Consider the following 15285-nt stretch of genomic DNA (forward strand, 5'->3'; position numbering starts at 1 on the left):
CTCCCCCAATGATACATACGACTCGTTTTCAGAGGAAATTTGCGAGAATCATTGCCTCGAAGTGCCCAGACCATGGGTTCATTCGATGATAAAAATCACATCTGCCTTCAGGGGTGCTGCATTATGAAGCACGCCATTTTTTCGGAGCGAGAATTCATTAGTTTTTGTTGATTTGCACTTGTTTGTGTAATTTAGAGATCTCATGGTATTTTCGACGGTTGAGCAGCGAGTTTTGGGGAAATGGTTGTTTGGGTCGAGTACTGTATACAACTGAATCATCATCATGTACCACGCCCGGATGTAGAGCGTTTGTGCTGTCAAAGCAGTTATTGGCTACAATAATGGTTAGGTCGCCACTGTGATTCGTTAAGTCAGCGCAATAATTTGTTGAGGTTGCCGGTGATAACTTGCCTACTCTTTACGAAGGACACCGTGGATCTTTAAGTCTACCAATTGATGTCGGCAGATGGTGTTGATGAATTACCTTGCCCGTGAAACACCAGGATGGCAGTTTATTGCTGAGTCGGGATTCAAACCCAAGCAAGACAGCTCAGAGGTGAGTGTGTGTACCTACCTACAGGACATCTTGCAAGCCATATGTGATTTAATACGTTGTCCTATAAAAACTTTCCCTCGTCTCAAACAACTTGTGCATGTACATACATAACTGCTCCTGGGATGGACGTTAAGCCAGCTATCCCATCTGCTAGCATTATTCAGTGCACATCATTATTCAGTGCACATCAAAGTGCAGCGGCATCATTTTGCCTTTGGTTTGATAATAATATGCAAATACCCTTTAGCTTTGATTTATCGGGTTTTTTTTCACCCTGTACGGGGTTTCCCGGCAGGGGTTTTGGAGAGGTTTTGCCATTGCGGTTTAATGAAGACTTAACTTGAAATCCACAGTCTCGCATTTCTTGTCTTCCATCAGTGTAGTTTGTAATTGCATCTTCCAGCCCTCATTATCATGCCAACTTGCACTTGGCAAGGATACCGATTGTACCAACAAGCCCAACCGTGAATTGAGTTCGGGCTTTGGCTTGCAAGAACCTAGAAATATGATTGTTTCAATGAATTAATTAATCTATTATACAGAGCGAGCGACCTGTGTCTGTCTGTCTTGCATGCACTTCTAAACCGCTGAACAGAATGAGATAAAACCTGGTGGTTGTACTCAGGGTGTACCTGGGAATGTTTACGGTGGTTAAAAAAAACAAATAATTATAGCCCTCTTTGTTTCGGTGTAAGTGGCGACGCAAGTTTTCTCAGTAAACGTAGCATGTTCCTGCATGGCAGTGGGTATTACAAGTCAATAAAACATATCAAGTATCTGCAGGAAAACTATAACAGTGTATACCTCTTTTGGGGGACAACCCTCGTAGACCCCCTTTTGGCCCGATTTTTTAATTTAATTTAATGCAATGAACAACTTTGGAATATACACGGTGATGAAGGTTGTGGTGAAGTTTCATTGAAATCGTATATGTAGTTTCAGAGAAGAAGTTGGAAGTATTTGTGGAGAGACGGATGGATGGACAGAGAGATGATGCGTCATCCCAAAAGCTCGCCGGAACTACATTCCAGGTGAGCGAATCATGTCTCCAAAGAAACAAAATATAAGGAAAACAAATAGTATCAAGCGAAGATGTGAAGTCAGAGCTATTGAGAGGCAGGAGCACCAGCAAAGAGCATCGGCATGATTGCTAATGTGCAGAGGCAGGATTGTTTACCCCCACCCACACCCCATATAACCCTTCAACCCTTGGATGGGGACTATCCCTTTGAGTGGCAGAGATGTCAGTTGTCTGTCTGGGTCGTTTTTGGAAAAACTATAAATTAGAGCCGGGTCAGATCTTTAAATGTGTCGGTGTGTGGATTAAGGCCATGTGTTGGTGTGTGTGGTGTGGCATGTTGGTTGTGGTTTGTGTGTGGTTTTTACATGTTGGCATGTGGTGTGTGATGTGTTGGTGTGTGGCTTTAATGGTTGATGTGTGACATGTGTGGCGTGTCTTCATTGTGGTTGCTTTGTGTTTTTATCCCCCCGCTGCGTGGCGGAAGGGGGATATTGTTGTCACCCAGGTCGTCTGGCTGTCTGTCCGTCCGTCCGTCCGCGCGTCAACATTTATAGCTGTGAGTGTGATAACTTATAAACTGTTCGCCATATCGATTTGAAATTTGGGTCACACATGTACCACCTGAAAAGGAAGAACCCTATTGATTTTGGGCGTGGCCGGATCCAAGATAGCCGACTGGGGCGGCCATCTTGAAAAAAATGTTTTTTTTAATAAATGGAAAACCGCTTATCTGATTTCAATTATTTTTGGTTACTACGTTCCTCACCCCTGGAGAACTTTTTCGAGATGATGACCAAATGGTGTCTTGTTTCCAATTCACCTCCCTTATTATCTGGAATATGTATGACCTTTTTCATTCAATGGCGGGGGATTCCCCATCTCTGATGGTATATTTTTAAATGTTGGTGTGTGGTGCGTGATGTGTTCTGTGTGGCTTTCCACACAGGCAGGTTTACGCTGCTGATTCTCGGGTTGGGCACCTCCAAACATTTTCTTCACCATCAAGCCAGACAGGGAATGCCACCAACACAACATGTAATGTTGTGCATCATGAAGTTTTGATATGATACACTACTCCACAGTCAGCTGCTACATTGGTACAGTACTATTATTTTAATTCTACATTTATATATTGTGCTGTATGATGTTTTGTTTTTTTATTGCCATTTCTTCACTTTATGTTAATTTTTATGACCACCACCACCCAGCCATGGACTTGATGAAAGTAGATTTGAGCACAACAGACATCAGCATAAATACATGCCATGCTTCCAGCATAAATTGGGTCAAACAACAAGTCAGGCAGAAATACCTTCAGGAGAACTATATTTTGAAGTTGTTTTACTCTCCTAAGGTGAAAGTTATACATTTTCACATTGGTGGATTGCCAGGTCCCTTGAAATTTTTTTTGTACATTTATACCTTTTAAGATGGAAACTTTGCAAGTTCGATTCCTATTTCAATGTTGTGTTTTATTTAACCACTCAAATACTATAATTTCTGAAAGCTGAGATGTAGACCTATCAATTGGTACCAATGAACCTTTTCTAACAGAGGGGTGCTGCTGGATCCCCAGGCAGCCCATTTGGCCACTAGACTAAGATGGTGCCACAGAATAACTGAAATTGCTCAATTTGAAGTAAACTCAGGGACAACTGAGAAAATTTGGCAGACGACGTGAATAGGTAGACGGAAGAGGGGATAAATAGAGTGGATTTGGTTTACAGAGTGTGTAAAAGAGAAATTCAGAAAAAGTATGGGAGAGTACATGAATGGGTAAAAGGGGAAGTCGGTGAAGGGATGGAGGAGTAAGTTTGCAAGCATTAGCTGCATTGGACCATCTCATGATATATATATATATATATGTATATATATATATATATATATATATATATGTATATATATATATATATATATAAATATATATATATATATATATATAGATATATATATAAATATATATACATATATATATATAAATACATATACATATATATATATATATATATATATATATATATATATATATATATATATATAATACATACATATATATATATATATATATATATATATATATATATATATATATATATATATATGTATATATATATATATATATACATATATATATATACATATATACATATATATATATATATATATACATATATATATATACATATATATATATAAATACATATATATATATATATATATATATATATATATATATATATATATATATATATATATATACATGTATAACTCGATGTGTAGTCAGATGTGTAGCCTCAATGCCTGCAGCAAGTGCAAAATTAAGCTAAGAAAATTAAGCACTAACAACAAATACCACCCATCGCTTCACTGACGGGAATACTAAAGGGGGAAGAGAGATAAAGCAGGGGGAAGAGGGAGAGAGGGGGTTGGAGGAGAGGGAAGAGGTGGGGGGGGAATGAGCGAGAAGGGGTGGAGGAACGAGGAGGGGTTGGGGAAGGGAAGACAGTGTGAGGTAAGAGGAAGGGAAGGCATATGTGTGGTGGAGCGTTAATTATGATTCATACTGCCTCTTCAAAATGATTCTGCATAGAATATGGCATAAACAGATTAATATGGCAAACGGCTCGGAAATTGGGTATTTCACAATTTGCTCAGAATGAATGACAGAGCACAAACCACTCACTCAGCGTGACCGAGCATGAACCACTCGCTCAGGGTGACAGAGCACGAACCACTCACTCAGGGTGACCGAGCATGAACCACTCGCTCAGGGTGACGGAGCACGAACCACTCGCTCAGGGTGACGGAGCACGAACCACTCACTCAGGGTGACCGAGCATGAACCACTCGCTCAGGGTGATGGAGCAAGAACCACTCACTCAGGGTGATGGAGCAAGAACCACTCGCTCAGGGTGACCGAGCATGAACCACTCGCTCAGGGTGACGGAGCACAAACCACTCGCTCAGGGTGACCGAGCACGAACTACTCGCTCAGGGTGATGGAGCACGAACCACTCGTTCAGGGTGATGGAGCACGAACCATCTGCTCAGTGTTATGGAGCACAAACCACTCACTCAGGGTAACGGAGAACGAACTACTTGCTCTGAATGACGTGGCATGGCAAAAGCGGAAGTGAATGATTCGCTCAGAATGACGAAGTGCAGTTCCGCTTTCGAAAATGGGTGCTTGGCAAGTGGCTGAAGCACTCAAGCAAGCACTTCAATTAAATAGTTGATAAGGAATGGCTGGCCAGGCTGTCGCTGCATCACATATAGGATCCCTTTAACTTTAAAGCCGGTCTTCACAGCGCATATGCAGCAGTTAATGAAATAAAATGAATTTGTTCAAATAATGGCTTTATCCACAAAAGAGTTGCTGCTTAATGCAGAACAACCCTGGAGACATTGCAAAGTGCAATCGCCTGCAAAATAAACATTGCAGAAAATCTGCCATGTTGCTTGCTCGTCTGTGTACGCGTACATGGTACATTGGTTCATGGTCCTCGCAAACGTCGTAACTTAATTTTAAAACTTCCGTTTTTCATCAGATTTGCTTTGATTCCCTGGAAAGCACCTCGTGAAACCTCCGAAAACAGACACAGATCTGGCAGATGCTATGGATCAGCAGTCCCTCTGGGGGACAGGGCGTGGGGTTATGAAGTGAATGCATTAAAACATGTAGCTCAATAAAGCTGGTTAATTTTGTTACGTTCCTAAATTTGTTGATCACTCAATATTTTTCTCCAAACATTAGAAAAAGAAAAGTTTAATGGTTTGGAAATTTCACATTTTCTTGTGTGTGCATGGAGGAGGGAACATAGCTCTTAGTCAGGTTCCTTGTGAAATTTCGTTGGAATTTTTTGGAGAGTAGCAAACCTATAGATTTTTGAGAAGTTTAAAATCTATTTATGTAAAAAAATGATGTTTCACATTTTTTCAACTTTTGGAAAGGTCGTTTTGGAGTGAAAAACGCTTTTTTTGAATTCCAATTTTAAAAAATTTGAAACAATACAAAATAACCAACTAATGATGGATTACTGTTAAATGGCGAACAATGGATTTTATAAGATAATAAAATGTTGCATTTTGACTGTCGGTTGCCATGGAAACAGCATTTTTGGAGTGGAATTGCCATTTTTTAATATATATTTTTAAAATTATATTTTCCATCGGATGGCCGAAATAATTGTTAAATATAGTGACCATGACTAACTTACACATAAGTATTATGATTTTCAAGTATTGGAACAGTTGGTTGCCATGGAAATGGCCATCTGTGCAATGAAACATTGGTGTGTCTGTTGTTGAATATCAGAAGGTTTCGGCACCTTCAGTAGTAAAACGTTTGATTTTAAGTTTTTGTAGTTTGATGTATTGTAAGTGTGATCTTGTAGGGAACATTGGTGACGCCACATCGTGACGCCATGCCATCGCCTCAGGTTACGGTTGCTGGGCGTGGCGTGATGTGGCGCAGCGCGCGTCCAAGCACGTGTAGGACTATGATGTAATTTTCAGTTCGCTTCGTTTATTCTCGATTTATTCATGACAGTTTACTTCGGAGCTTCGTTTCATCATATTCGGTTTTCAACACCTTTCTTCCTTTTTTCGGTAAGTTGTGATAGCCTTTGAGGCGTATGTACCTTTTTATCATTTTATGTTCTTCTGTATGGGGTAGGATTATGGTTTGGATGGCCACAGGGTTGGAGGTTTTAATTGTGTTTCCTGTTAGGCTCGGAGTTGGAAGTCAGGCAGTCGTCATGTTATAGCTATGTGTTTATCCTTTTTCTATTATTTTGGGTTGATCTTTAAATATGTCCTTATGTGCTGGTTTGTGCTTTCACTTATCTGGAAAGAAAGTCACCATCAATGTAATCAGTCACTGACGTATTTTGTTCCACTAGATTAACTGCTGTATAATAGGATAGGATTAGGTTAGCTTTGTGCCCCGGGGGTTGGAATTACAGAGGGAGTCTATTTGGAGTTTCTATTTAGTTTACTGGCATGTAGTTAGCGCGTATTGTTGATTTCCCACTCATCTCTGCTTTTCTTTTATTCAGGTAATTTTACGTCTTAGTAGCAGTTTTTATTTTGGATTCTGATAAAGTTCTATCATTGCGACATTTACCCGCATCTTCCGTTTAAATCACATGTTTAGGTCAATAAATTAGTCAAAGAAAATAAGGATGTTGTTTTTCTCATCTGTTTGCTTTTTATGGTGATGATTGTTATTTGTGCCCTTGATATGGCCCTAGACATAGGCACAGCCCGAGTTTTATAGGCTGTATCACGTATGGTAGATTTGACATTCATGAGCTGACGATTTATTTTTATATTTGCAGGACCAACAACATGATGGATGAAGTACCACTGAAGGCCTGGTCACACCTTGACGTTTTAGCCAGCGATGGCAACGTGTTAAAATTTATGTAAAACGCTGGCTAACGTTGAACTTTTGATGTTTTTTTTTTAAAGATTCGAACGTATTCATAGCGACTTGGTCTTATGTATAACGCATTTGTAACTACACAGAACGTTTCGTTGTGTTATAGATAACTTATACCACCGAATGCTGAACCTGTTGTCGGCCTACACAACCGATGCCCAACGATAGTCTAACTCAGGCATAGCGCGTTGCACGCATCGCCGACGATGTCGTGGCGTAGCCTATTAAAAGGCTGACGCACAACGATTCAAATCATAACTGCCGTAGAAATGGAAGTGACAACATCGCGGTCACACCTTGGCGATCTTGCCAGCGTATGCCGACGTAACAAAAAGTGTGTCTAAAACGTTGGGGCACGTCGAATACGGTATGGGTAAGTTTGGTATGCGCGAGTAGAACGCTAAATACGCTATCATAAGTCGTAGTAAGTAGAGTACGTCAAGAAATTTTGAACATGTTCAAAATTTTACGACGTACTCGGCGTATGACACACGTTCCGCATGCGATGGGGATAAGTTTTACACACGATATGTGGACGCTTACACACGTCCACAAAGGCTACTTATAAGCTACTCATAAGTCGAAACACGTCGCGGTAGTCTTTTTTACGCGAAACTTATTTCTAACTTATGTTTGACGTGCTTTGAACCAATTCTTTACGTAGTCCCAACACACATCGACGTATGTAGACGTATTCCAATGACGTCTTCCGGTCGACAAAAAAAAAAAAATGAATGTGTTTCTAGCTTACAACTGCCATATAAAGACGTGTTCCCAGCGGTTTTGGGAATTGGTATATAAAAATGGTGTTCATAAAAGGGGAACCCAACAGTGTTTTCGAGTCCTTTTTGAGTCGATGTCCATGTCAGCAGTAACAGTATCAGTATCAGTATCAGTATTAGTATTAGTATTAGTATTAGTAGTAGTTTGTTCATGTTGGCAGTAGTAGGTGGGTGTGAGGGGGAGGGTGTGGGTTATGATGGATCCTCCTTGCGTCCGCGTGTCCACGGGTAGGTTCATAGGCTGCCACTCAACGATTTAAATGGCTGCATCTCCACTATTGAAAGTAGACGCTTGCGCTCAACAATTGGATTTTTTTTACACTCAACGACTTTTAAACGGTACCACTCAGCTATTTTCATTGTTTACAATGAACGATTTAAATGGCTGCATCTCCACTATTGAAAGTAGACGCTTGCGCTCAACAATTGGATTTTTTTTTACACTCAACGACTTTTAAACGGTACCACTCAGCTAGTTTCATTGTTTACAATGAACGATTTAAATTGCTGTCACTCGCCTTTGTTTTTTTTTTTGTTTTTTTTTGACGCTGGGGTTTGGAAATTTGAAACGTTTCTTCTGAACGTGTTAAAACGCTCAAACTCGACTATTTTAAATATACACTGCCGATGGACAATTGGAATCATAGCCAAGCTAGACATCGAAGTGTGAACATCCTCGTCATGCCGAAGAAAAGTTTGAAGAATGCTGCAAATAAGTGGCCTGGCCGTGGCCGTGGACGCTGACGCAAGGACGATCCATTATACCGACGTCTTTCAGCCTATGAGTAACTTAAAAGTAACGTCTGTCGATGTGTGCCAACGATCGCGTAACGTGCCAACAACACGTTAATCATAGGTAGGAAATAAGTTTCGGGTACTCTAAACATTACCTCGGCGTGTCTCAACTTATGATTAACTTACAAGTAGCATGTGTTGACGTCTGTCAACGATCGCAGACCGTGCCTACAACTTGTGGCCAGCATAGCGGAACGTGTGAGTCATACGCCGACATACGTCGTGAAATTTCAAGCATGAAAAAATTTGAGGACAACCGAAAAGTACAACGTTTAAAGCCAACGTACAATGACGTATGGCAACGTACTACGACATATGCCAGCGTGCTCTCAATGTTATCAAAACTTACCCATAACGTATTCAACGTGTGCCAGCATTTTAGAAAAAAAATTCAAAAATCGGCATACGTTGGCTAAAACGTCAAGGTGTGACAGGGCCTTGAGTGGCAAGGATTCATGCCAGACGAAAGGATCAACGAACTCGACAAAATGTGTCCTGTGCCAAGATAATTCTTCCCTGAAAGGATCTTTGGTGTTGGCAACCAAAAGTCGAGTCGTTCTGCCGTTTGATAGAGACAATACAGGAGCGAGCCACTTTACAGGATGGTGATTACGTACAGATTCATAAACGACTTGAGGGGATGTCAGCAGAAGTGTTGCAAAAGGAGAAGGCTGTCTGGCACCGAACATGCTATTCCAACGGGAACTAACAAGGACCAAATTCGTTGTGCCAGGGTCCGTTATGATCAGGCACCATCATCAGGGTCGCATATCGCCAAAGGGTCAGGTCGAAAGAGAAAAATGTCCGAAGTATGTCTGGAGTCGTCAAGCTCCTCCACACCATTCACTCGGTCATCCACAGACCCCGATGACAAGGCTTTGTGCTTCTTTTGCCAGAGGACTGATGGTCAACCTATTTACCTTGTACGGAGTGACAGTGCGGGCAAATCGCTGAGAGAAGCTGTTGATGTTGCTCAGAACCCTGTTTTTATGACTCGATTGAACACTGATATAGTGCCAAGTGATGCAAATGCAATTGACGTTGTGTACCACAGGTCTTGCTGGACGAAACATGTCTTCCATGTCTTGCGAGATCACGACACCAAAGGAGAGAAGGATAAAGCATCAATGACACAAGTTGTGAGTTTAATTGAACTGATCAACTTGGTAGATGTCCTAACCAAGCAGCAAACTCAACTCCGTATGGAGGACATCGAGACAACTTATGTTAACCTTCGAGGCGGTAAAGATGCCTTAGAAAATCATGTACCCACGTTCAGTAGAAAATGGCTGAAGAATAGAATCTTACAGGCGTTACCCAATGTAAGGTCAGTGCTCCAAAAGAGCAGACAGAAATCTTCTATTCTCTATTCACCTGAGATATGCGTGGAAGATATGGTCAATGCTCGCATTACAAATGACGATACAATGGACCATATGGATGCTATATACAAAGCAGTTATGCTTGTTCGGAAAAGTCTAGAGGACTTCTCCACCAAGGACCAACAAGATGAATATATACACGTTTCCAGCAGTGAACAGGACGTCCTCGGAGAGCTTAAGACAATGGTACGTTGGATAATGCTTGGCCCAGTGGAAGAGATGCAATCAGAAGCATGGACAAATGTTGTGGACAGATCAGTATTAACTGTAAGCCAAACCATCATGTACGGCCTCAAGTCTAGGAGGCATGACCACGATAGTGATGTTGACTATGGCAATGATGAGTGACATTAGAGACAATGATGCTAATTGGCTACAAACTCATATTTGACATTAAGTACATTTCACTGATCACCATATTCATGCGTTACTTGTTTCAAGATTTGAAAGCAATACATTAAATAAACGGTAATTTGACAAAATGATAGCCATTTCCACGGCAATCATTGCTCAAAATACAGATATATGTATTCTATATTAAGAACTGTCCTCCAGTTAACAATAATTATGCATCATCAGTTGCTTGCTTGCAATTAATTTTGAATTTTCAGAGCTGAAATTAAAAAAATGGATTTTTACCCCAAAACGACCTATTTGACCACATTATATGCATTGAAAAAATGTGAAACATGGATTTTCTGTTTTGGTATTGTTTAAACTTTCCAAAAATGTTGGGGTTAGCTACTCTCCAAAAAATTCCAACGAAAGTCAAATTATGGACACAAGTAACCTGACTATCTGCTTGCTTCAAGTAAATAGGTAAATTGGCTTAGATATTTGCTCGTTTATTTCTTTAAATTTTCAAATTTCACTCCAGATTTCAACACTTATTTAGTCCGGACAATATCCGATCCTCAAAATGAAATAATATTTCGATGGTGGACTTTAATTAGTCCGTGAGAGTCGATCGTGGAAAATCATATCATATAATGCATGAAATCGCTCCAAGCTCCTAATTTGAAAACTACAGCACTTACTACAAAAGTGATGCATACAGTACTTCATAGTTGTTATGAACAGGCATTCGATAATATGAGTTCGTAAAGTGGAAAAAAAAATAAACTTTATCGTTAAGAAATTGTGGCCTGTTCCAAGTTAAGGCATGGTTGAGCAGGCCAAAAAACATGGTGGCTTCAGACCCCAGCGAGGTTACCTTGGATATGCCTTAAGAACCCATATAGAGTCAGGACAGGTCAGGCATTGGAGCATGCGCAAGAGCAGCGCGTCGCTGCATCCACTTTCCGCCGGTACTCCAGGGGCCTCCGTCTGGCCATCCCCAAGGCAGATGCTTGGCCCATCCCCATCTCCTTGAGATGCCGATCAACCTGCTGCAGCCATGAGGCACGTGGTCAGCCCATTGGCCTCCTCCACTCACGAGACTCCCTCACTGAGAGAATCTGGTGAGCAGGATCAGCATCAGGAAAACGAACCACATCACACAGCCGCAGCTGACGCTCACGGACTATGCAGGTAACAAATCTAATTTGAGTCTCTCTCAGTAACCGCTTGTTGGACAGAAAGTCCGACCAGCGATAGCCAAGGATTCTCCGAAGAGACCTGGTACCAAAGGAATCAAGTCTCTATCTCAGATCCCTAGTCAGCGTCCAAGTCTCACATCCACAGAGCAAGACTGGAAGCACCAAGGACCTGAAGACTCAGACTTTCATCCTCCCGCACAGGTACCAGCAGTGCCACACCACATGATCCAGTGAATCCATGACTCCCCAGGCCCGACACAGATGTCTGTTGACCTCTGAATCACATCCAGCAGAGACATGAATATCACTGCCAAGGTAAGTGAATCTCTCCACAACCTCAACATCCTCACCACAAACAGGCACAGACAGGACAGCAGCATCCAAGATGTCATTGAAAGCCTGGATCTTAGTTTTGACCCAAGAAACCCTTAATCCCAGCGGCTCCGACTTCTCATTCAGCACCTCGAGGGCCCCCAAAAGGATATCTAAAGTCCCCGCAAAGATGACTGCATCATCTGCGAAATCAAGTTCAGAGATATTGACATTCCCAAACGATACACCGCAGCTTGATCTATCAGACATCGTCCCCAGAATCCAGTCCATACAAGTGCTGAAAAGTGTGGGGGCCTATACACACCCCTAACAAACTCCAGTATCAACTTTCAATTAGTCAGACATGCTGCCACCACATCTCACAGCACTCTCAGTACCAGAGTATAGTTCAGACATTAGATCGATCAGTTTTGGTGGAACCCCATGAAGACCAATAATCCTCCAGAGGGCATCCCGATTCACTGAATCGAACGCTTTACAGAGATAAACATAAGCTGCAAGCAGCCCCTGCTGAAACTCTCGTCTGTGTTCGTTGAGGACCCGAAGGGCGAGGATACGGTCAATCATTGACCTCTTTGGTGTAAAACCTGACTGCTCTGGATTCTGGTGCTCAAGCAGATGGTGGCAAACCAAATCAAGAATTATCTGAGCAAAGACCTTGCCCGGCACTGAGAGCAGCGTCACCCCTTGGTAGTTGTTGCAGTCTTGGAGATCACCCTTCCCTTTCCAGAGAGGAACAACAAGGCCGCTCTTCCAGTCATTTGGGATGATGCCTGTGTTCCAGGCAGAGTACAGAACTGCATTCTACGACCCGAGTGCAGTATTTCCACCAGCCTTGAGAAGTTCAGCATGGATGCCACAGATCCCAGGAGCTTTACCCCATTTCAACCGGTTCACCGCAGCCTGTGTTTCCACAAACGAAAGGAGACCACAGTTGATTGGAGGGTCAGCAACAGTGATTGTAACACCCCGACGTCCAACTCGACAGGTGGTGGATCAGCCTGGGAAAACCGCTCAAAGTAACCAGACCAGCGGGCCTTCACTTCAGACTCCTCTGTCAAGAGCCTACCACTCTCTGCTCTGACTGCAGTCCAACGAGGGATGGGCTTGGATGAATGCAATGTGTGAATTCCCCTGTAAGCAAGACGAGAATCACTTGAGCACAGGTGATGCTCTACCCCCCTCACAGATTCCTCTCACATCGGCCTCCTTGTCCACGCTTAGTGCATGTACAGTTTTATGCCTCAGCTCCCTGAACAGCTCAGCTCTTCCAGTCAGCTTGGCCCTACGACTCCAGTCGATGGCATCCAGTGTCCCTTGAGAAATCAAATTCTTCTTCGCCCTTGGTGAGTTCCAACACATCCACCTGCAACATCAAGGACGGTGGTCTTGAAGGCACTCCACAACTCTTCAGGACCTCCCAAAGCACCCAGACCCCCAAAATCTCCACTCAGCTTATCGCAAACTCCTCAGCTACCCTCTCATCCTTGTAGTACAGCCAAAATGTCGGATGACCCCCCACAAATTGCAACAAAAGCAAACTCAACAGATTTTGATTCCTGGATATGTCCTCAGTGACAGAAAAAAAGTCCGAAGGGATCCTCCGGGGGGAAAGTCCTGAAATCATGGAAATCCAATATGGCCACCACCCGGCTTAGAGGAAAATGAGAAAATTGCAAAGATTGATATTTTAATATGTAAATATATGTTTTTCTGCATTCTAATTGTTTCTAGTTATGGTCAGTATATTGATATACAAGAATAATTATTAAAAAGTGAAATATATTGAGGGTAAAATAAAAAAAATTATCGCTTTTTTGTCACGAAAAAAATATTTACCTGATACTGATTTTGGCTCCTGGACAAAAAAAAAATAAGAAACGTTGAAGACACAAGATGAAATCAAGTCTATGGCAATACAATATAATTATGTAAATCATTGAAACATGACAAAATTCACAATTCCACTTGGGGCAATCACATCTGCCTGACGAAGATATCGAAATGAAAATGAAAATTCGCATTAAACTCAGAAATGAAATGCATTATAAACCCACTATACATGTTGAGAAAAATCAAGCGTATTAAAGTTAGAACTCGACAATGTCATCATCCTCATCATTGTCACATGGAGTGTTTGTGCAGCCAGAGCCCCAGTTTCCACAAGCTGGAGTGCACTCAATGTTGTGCTTCTTGCATGTGCATCTCATGGTGCTTCATTCAGCCTGGCAGTTGCACCTAATGATACGTAACATCTTTTCAGGAGCTGGAGCGATTGATGTCTGAAGTGGCACAAAACCCTCGTCACACTTCTGCCAACCCCAGTCTGTCGGAAGAAGTTCATCTGCACATCCCTTCCATTCTTGGACTTGCAGATACACGCACAGGCTGTGATACTTTGCTGCTTCTGATGTTGGTGGTAACGTCTGTGGTTGCACGTGAGAGCAGCTCCAAGCCACCTTGTCCCAGTACCGCTGACACCAGAGGGTGTCCAGTGTGTCAGTTGACTTTCCGTTGTAGATTATCACCAATGTTTTTCTCCTGCATCTGCCACATCACATACGGAAGCTGGATATGTATCAAAAACCTTGGCCTGCTCACGGAATATGTTGTTTGCTTTTAACTTTTTGAGGGAAGCTCCCTTTCCAATCCCGTGAAGACAAGATGTCGTGTTGCACCCAAGAACTGCATGTAGAAACAGTATGTGCTTGCATATGTCTGTACCAATCATTTTCTTTGTAGCCTTGATGTTCCAGATGCCAGGCTTCTTCGTGTTCTTCTTTGGCTCGGGACAAAAGAAGAGGTCATGGGATTCTAAGCTTACATGGTGGCATAGGAGGACGAGGAGGTCTGTGCCATCATCAACTAACACAGTGTTGGTGACAGTAGCAGACTGCACGACCTTCAGTACAATCAGATCAGCATCCCCTGAGGCATGGTGTGTCTCACAGTTCTTCTTCTGAAGCTTTTCACTCAACATAAAAATGAATCGCTGTTTATTCTGCCTATTGGCAAGAAACTGTTCCTTCTTCATTGTGAGACGCATGTCAGCTGTAAATGTCACAGCAGTGCCAGCATTCCCTTTAGACCGTCTCTGGTGTGTCATGTCCTTCGTGTTGGTACTCTGATAACCATCAAACACGACTATGGCATCTCCGTACTTCTTCGTTACATAATCGGTGTACTGGTGGCATATGTCTCTGTATGTAGATCCACGAGACCATGGAATGCATTGAACAAGTGCCCCGCCATCCAAAACATACTGTTGCCCATCATTGGGGATATCGGCTGGGACATCGGATCCAAGAAGATCCCAGATGGCATCAGCAAAGACTGGCTTGTGTGCTTCTCAGAGCTGAAGAGAGGAATCAAAGAGGGCTGGTGGATTGCTGCACAGTTCATATTTGAAGGCTGACTCCAGTTCTTCTGCTGTCT

General features: G+C 42.2%; 1 protein-coding gene and 2 long non-coding RNA genes across 4 annotated transcripts in view; 2 read left to right on the plus strand and 1 right to left on the minus strand.

The window, feature by feature from the left end:
- Positions 1 to 15285, minus strand: part of LOC147022451 (uncharacterized) — a 113637-nt gene that overhangs the window by 23262 nt on the left and 75090 nt on the right. The gene's annotated exons all lie outside the window — the stretch shown is intronic.
- On the plus strand, positions 416 to 6948 carry LOC147022452 (uncharacterized). The gene is made up of 4 exons (XR_015060653.1): positions 416 to 556; positions 1493 to 1587; positions 2524 to 2674; positions 6917 to 6948. It is a non-coding gene; the product is annotated as an uncharacterized LOC147022452 (long non-coding RNA).
- On the plus strand, positions 8709 to 10551 carry LOC147022453 (uncharacterized). Its single transcript, XM_085890517.1, has one exon. The coding sequence runs from the start codon at positions 9200 to 9202 to the stop codon at positions 10325 to 10327; it is 1128 nt and encodes a 375-aa protein (XP_085746643.1). The 5' UTR covers positions 8709 to 9199; the 3' UTR covers positions 10328 to 10551.

This window comes from Eptatretus burgeri, chromosome 8 (genome assembly GCF_056783735.1).
Source record: "Eptatretus burgeri isolate ZD-2024b chromosome 8, Ebu_testis_v1, whole genome shotgun sequence".
In the NCBI taxonomy this organism is placed as follows: domain Eukaryota; kingdom Metazoa; phylum Chordata; class Myxini; order Myxiniformes; family Myxinidae; genus Eptatretus; species Eptatretus burgeri.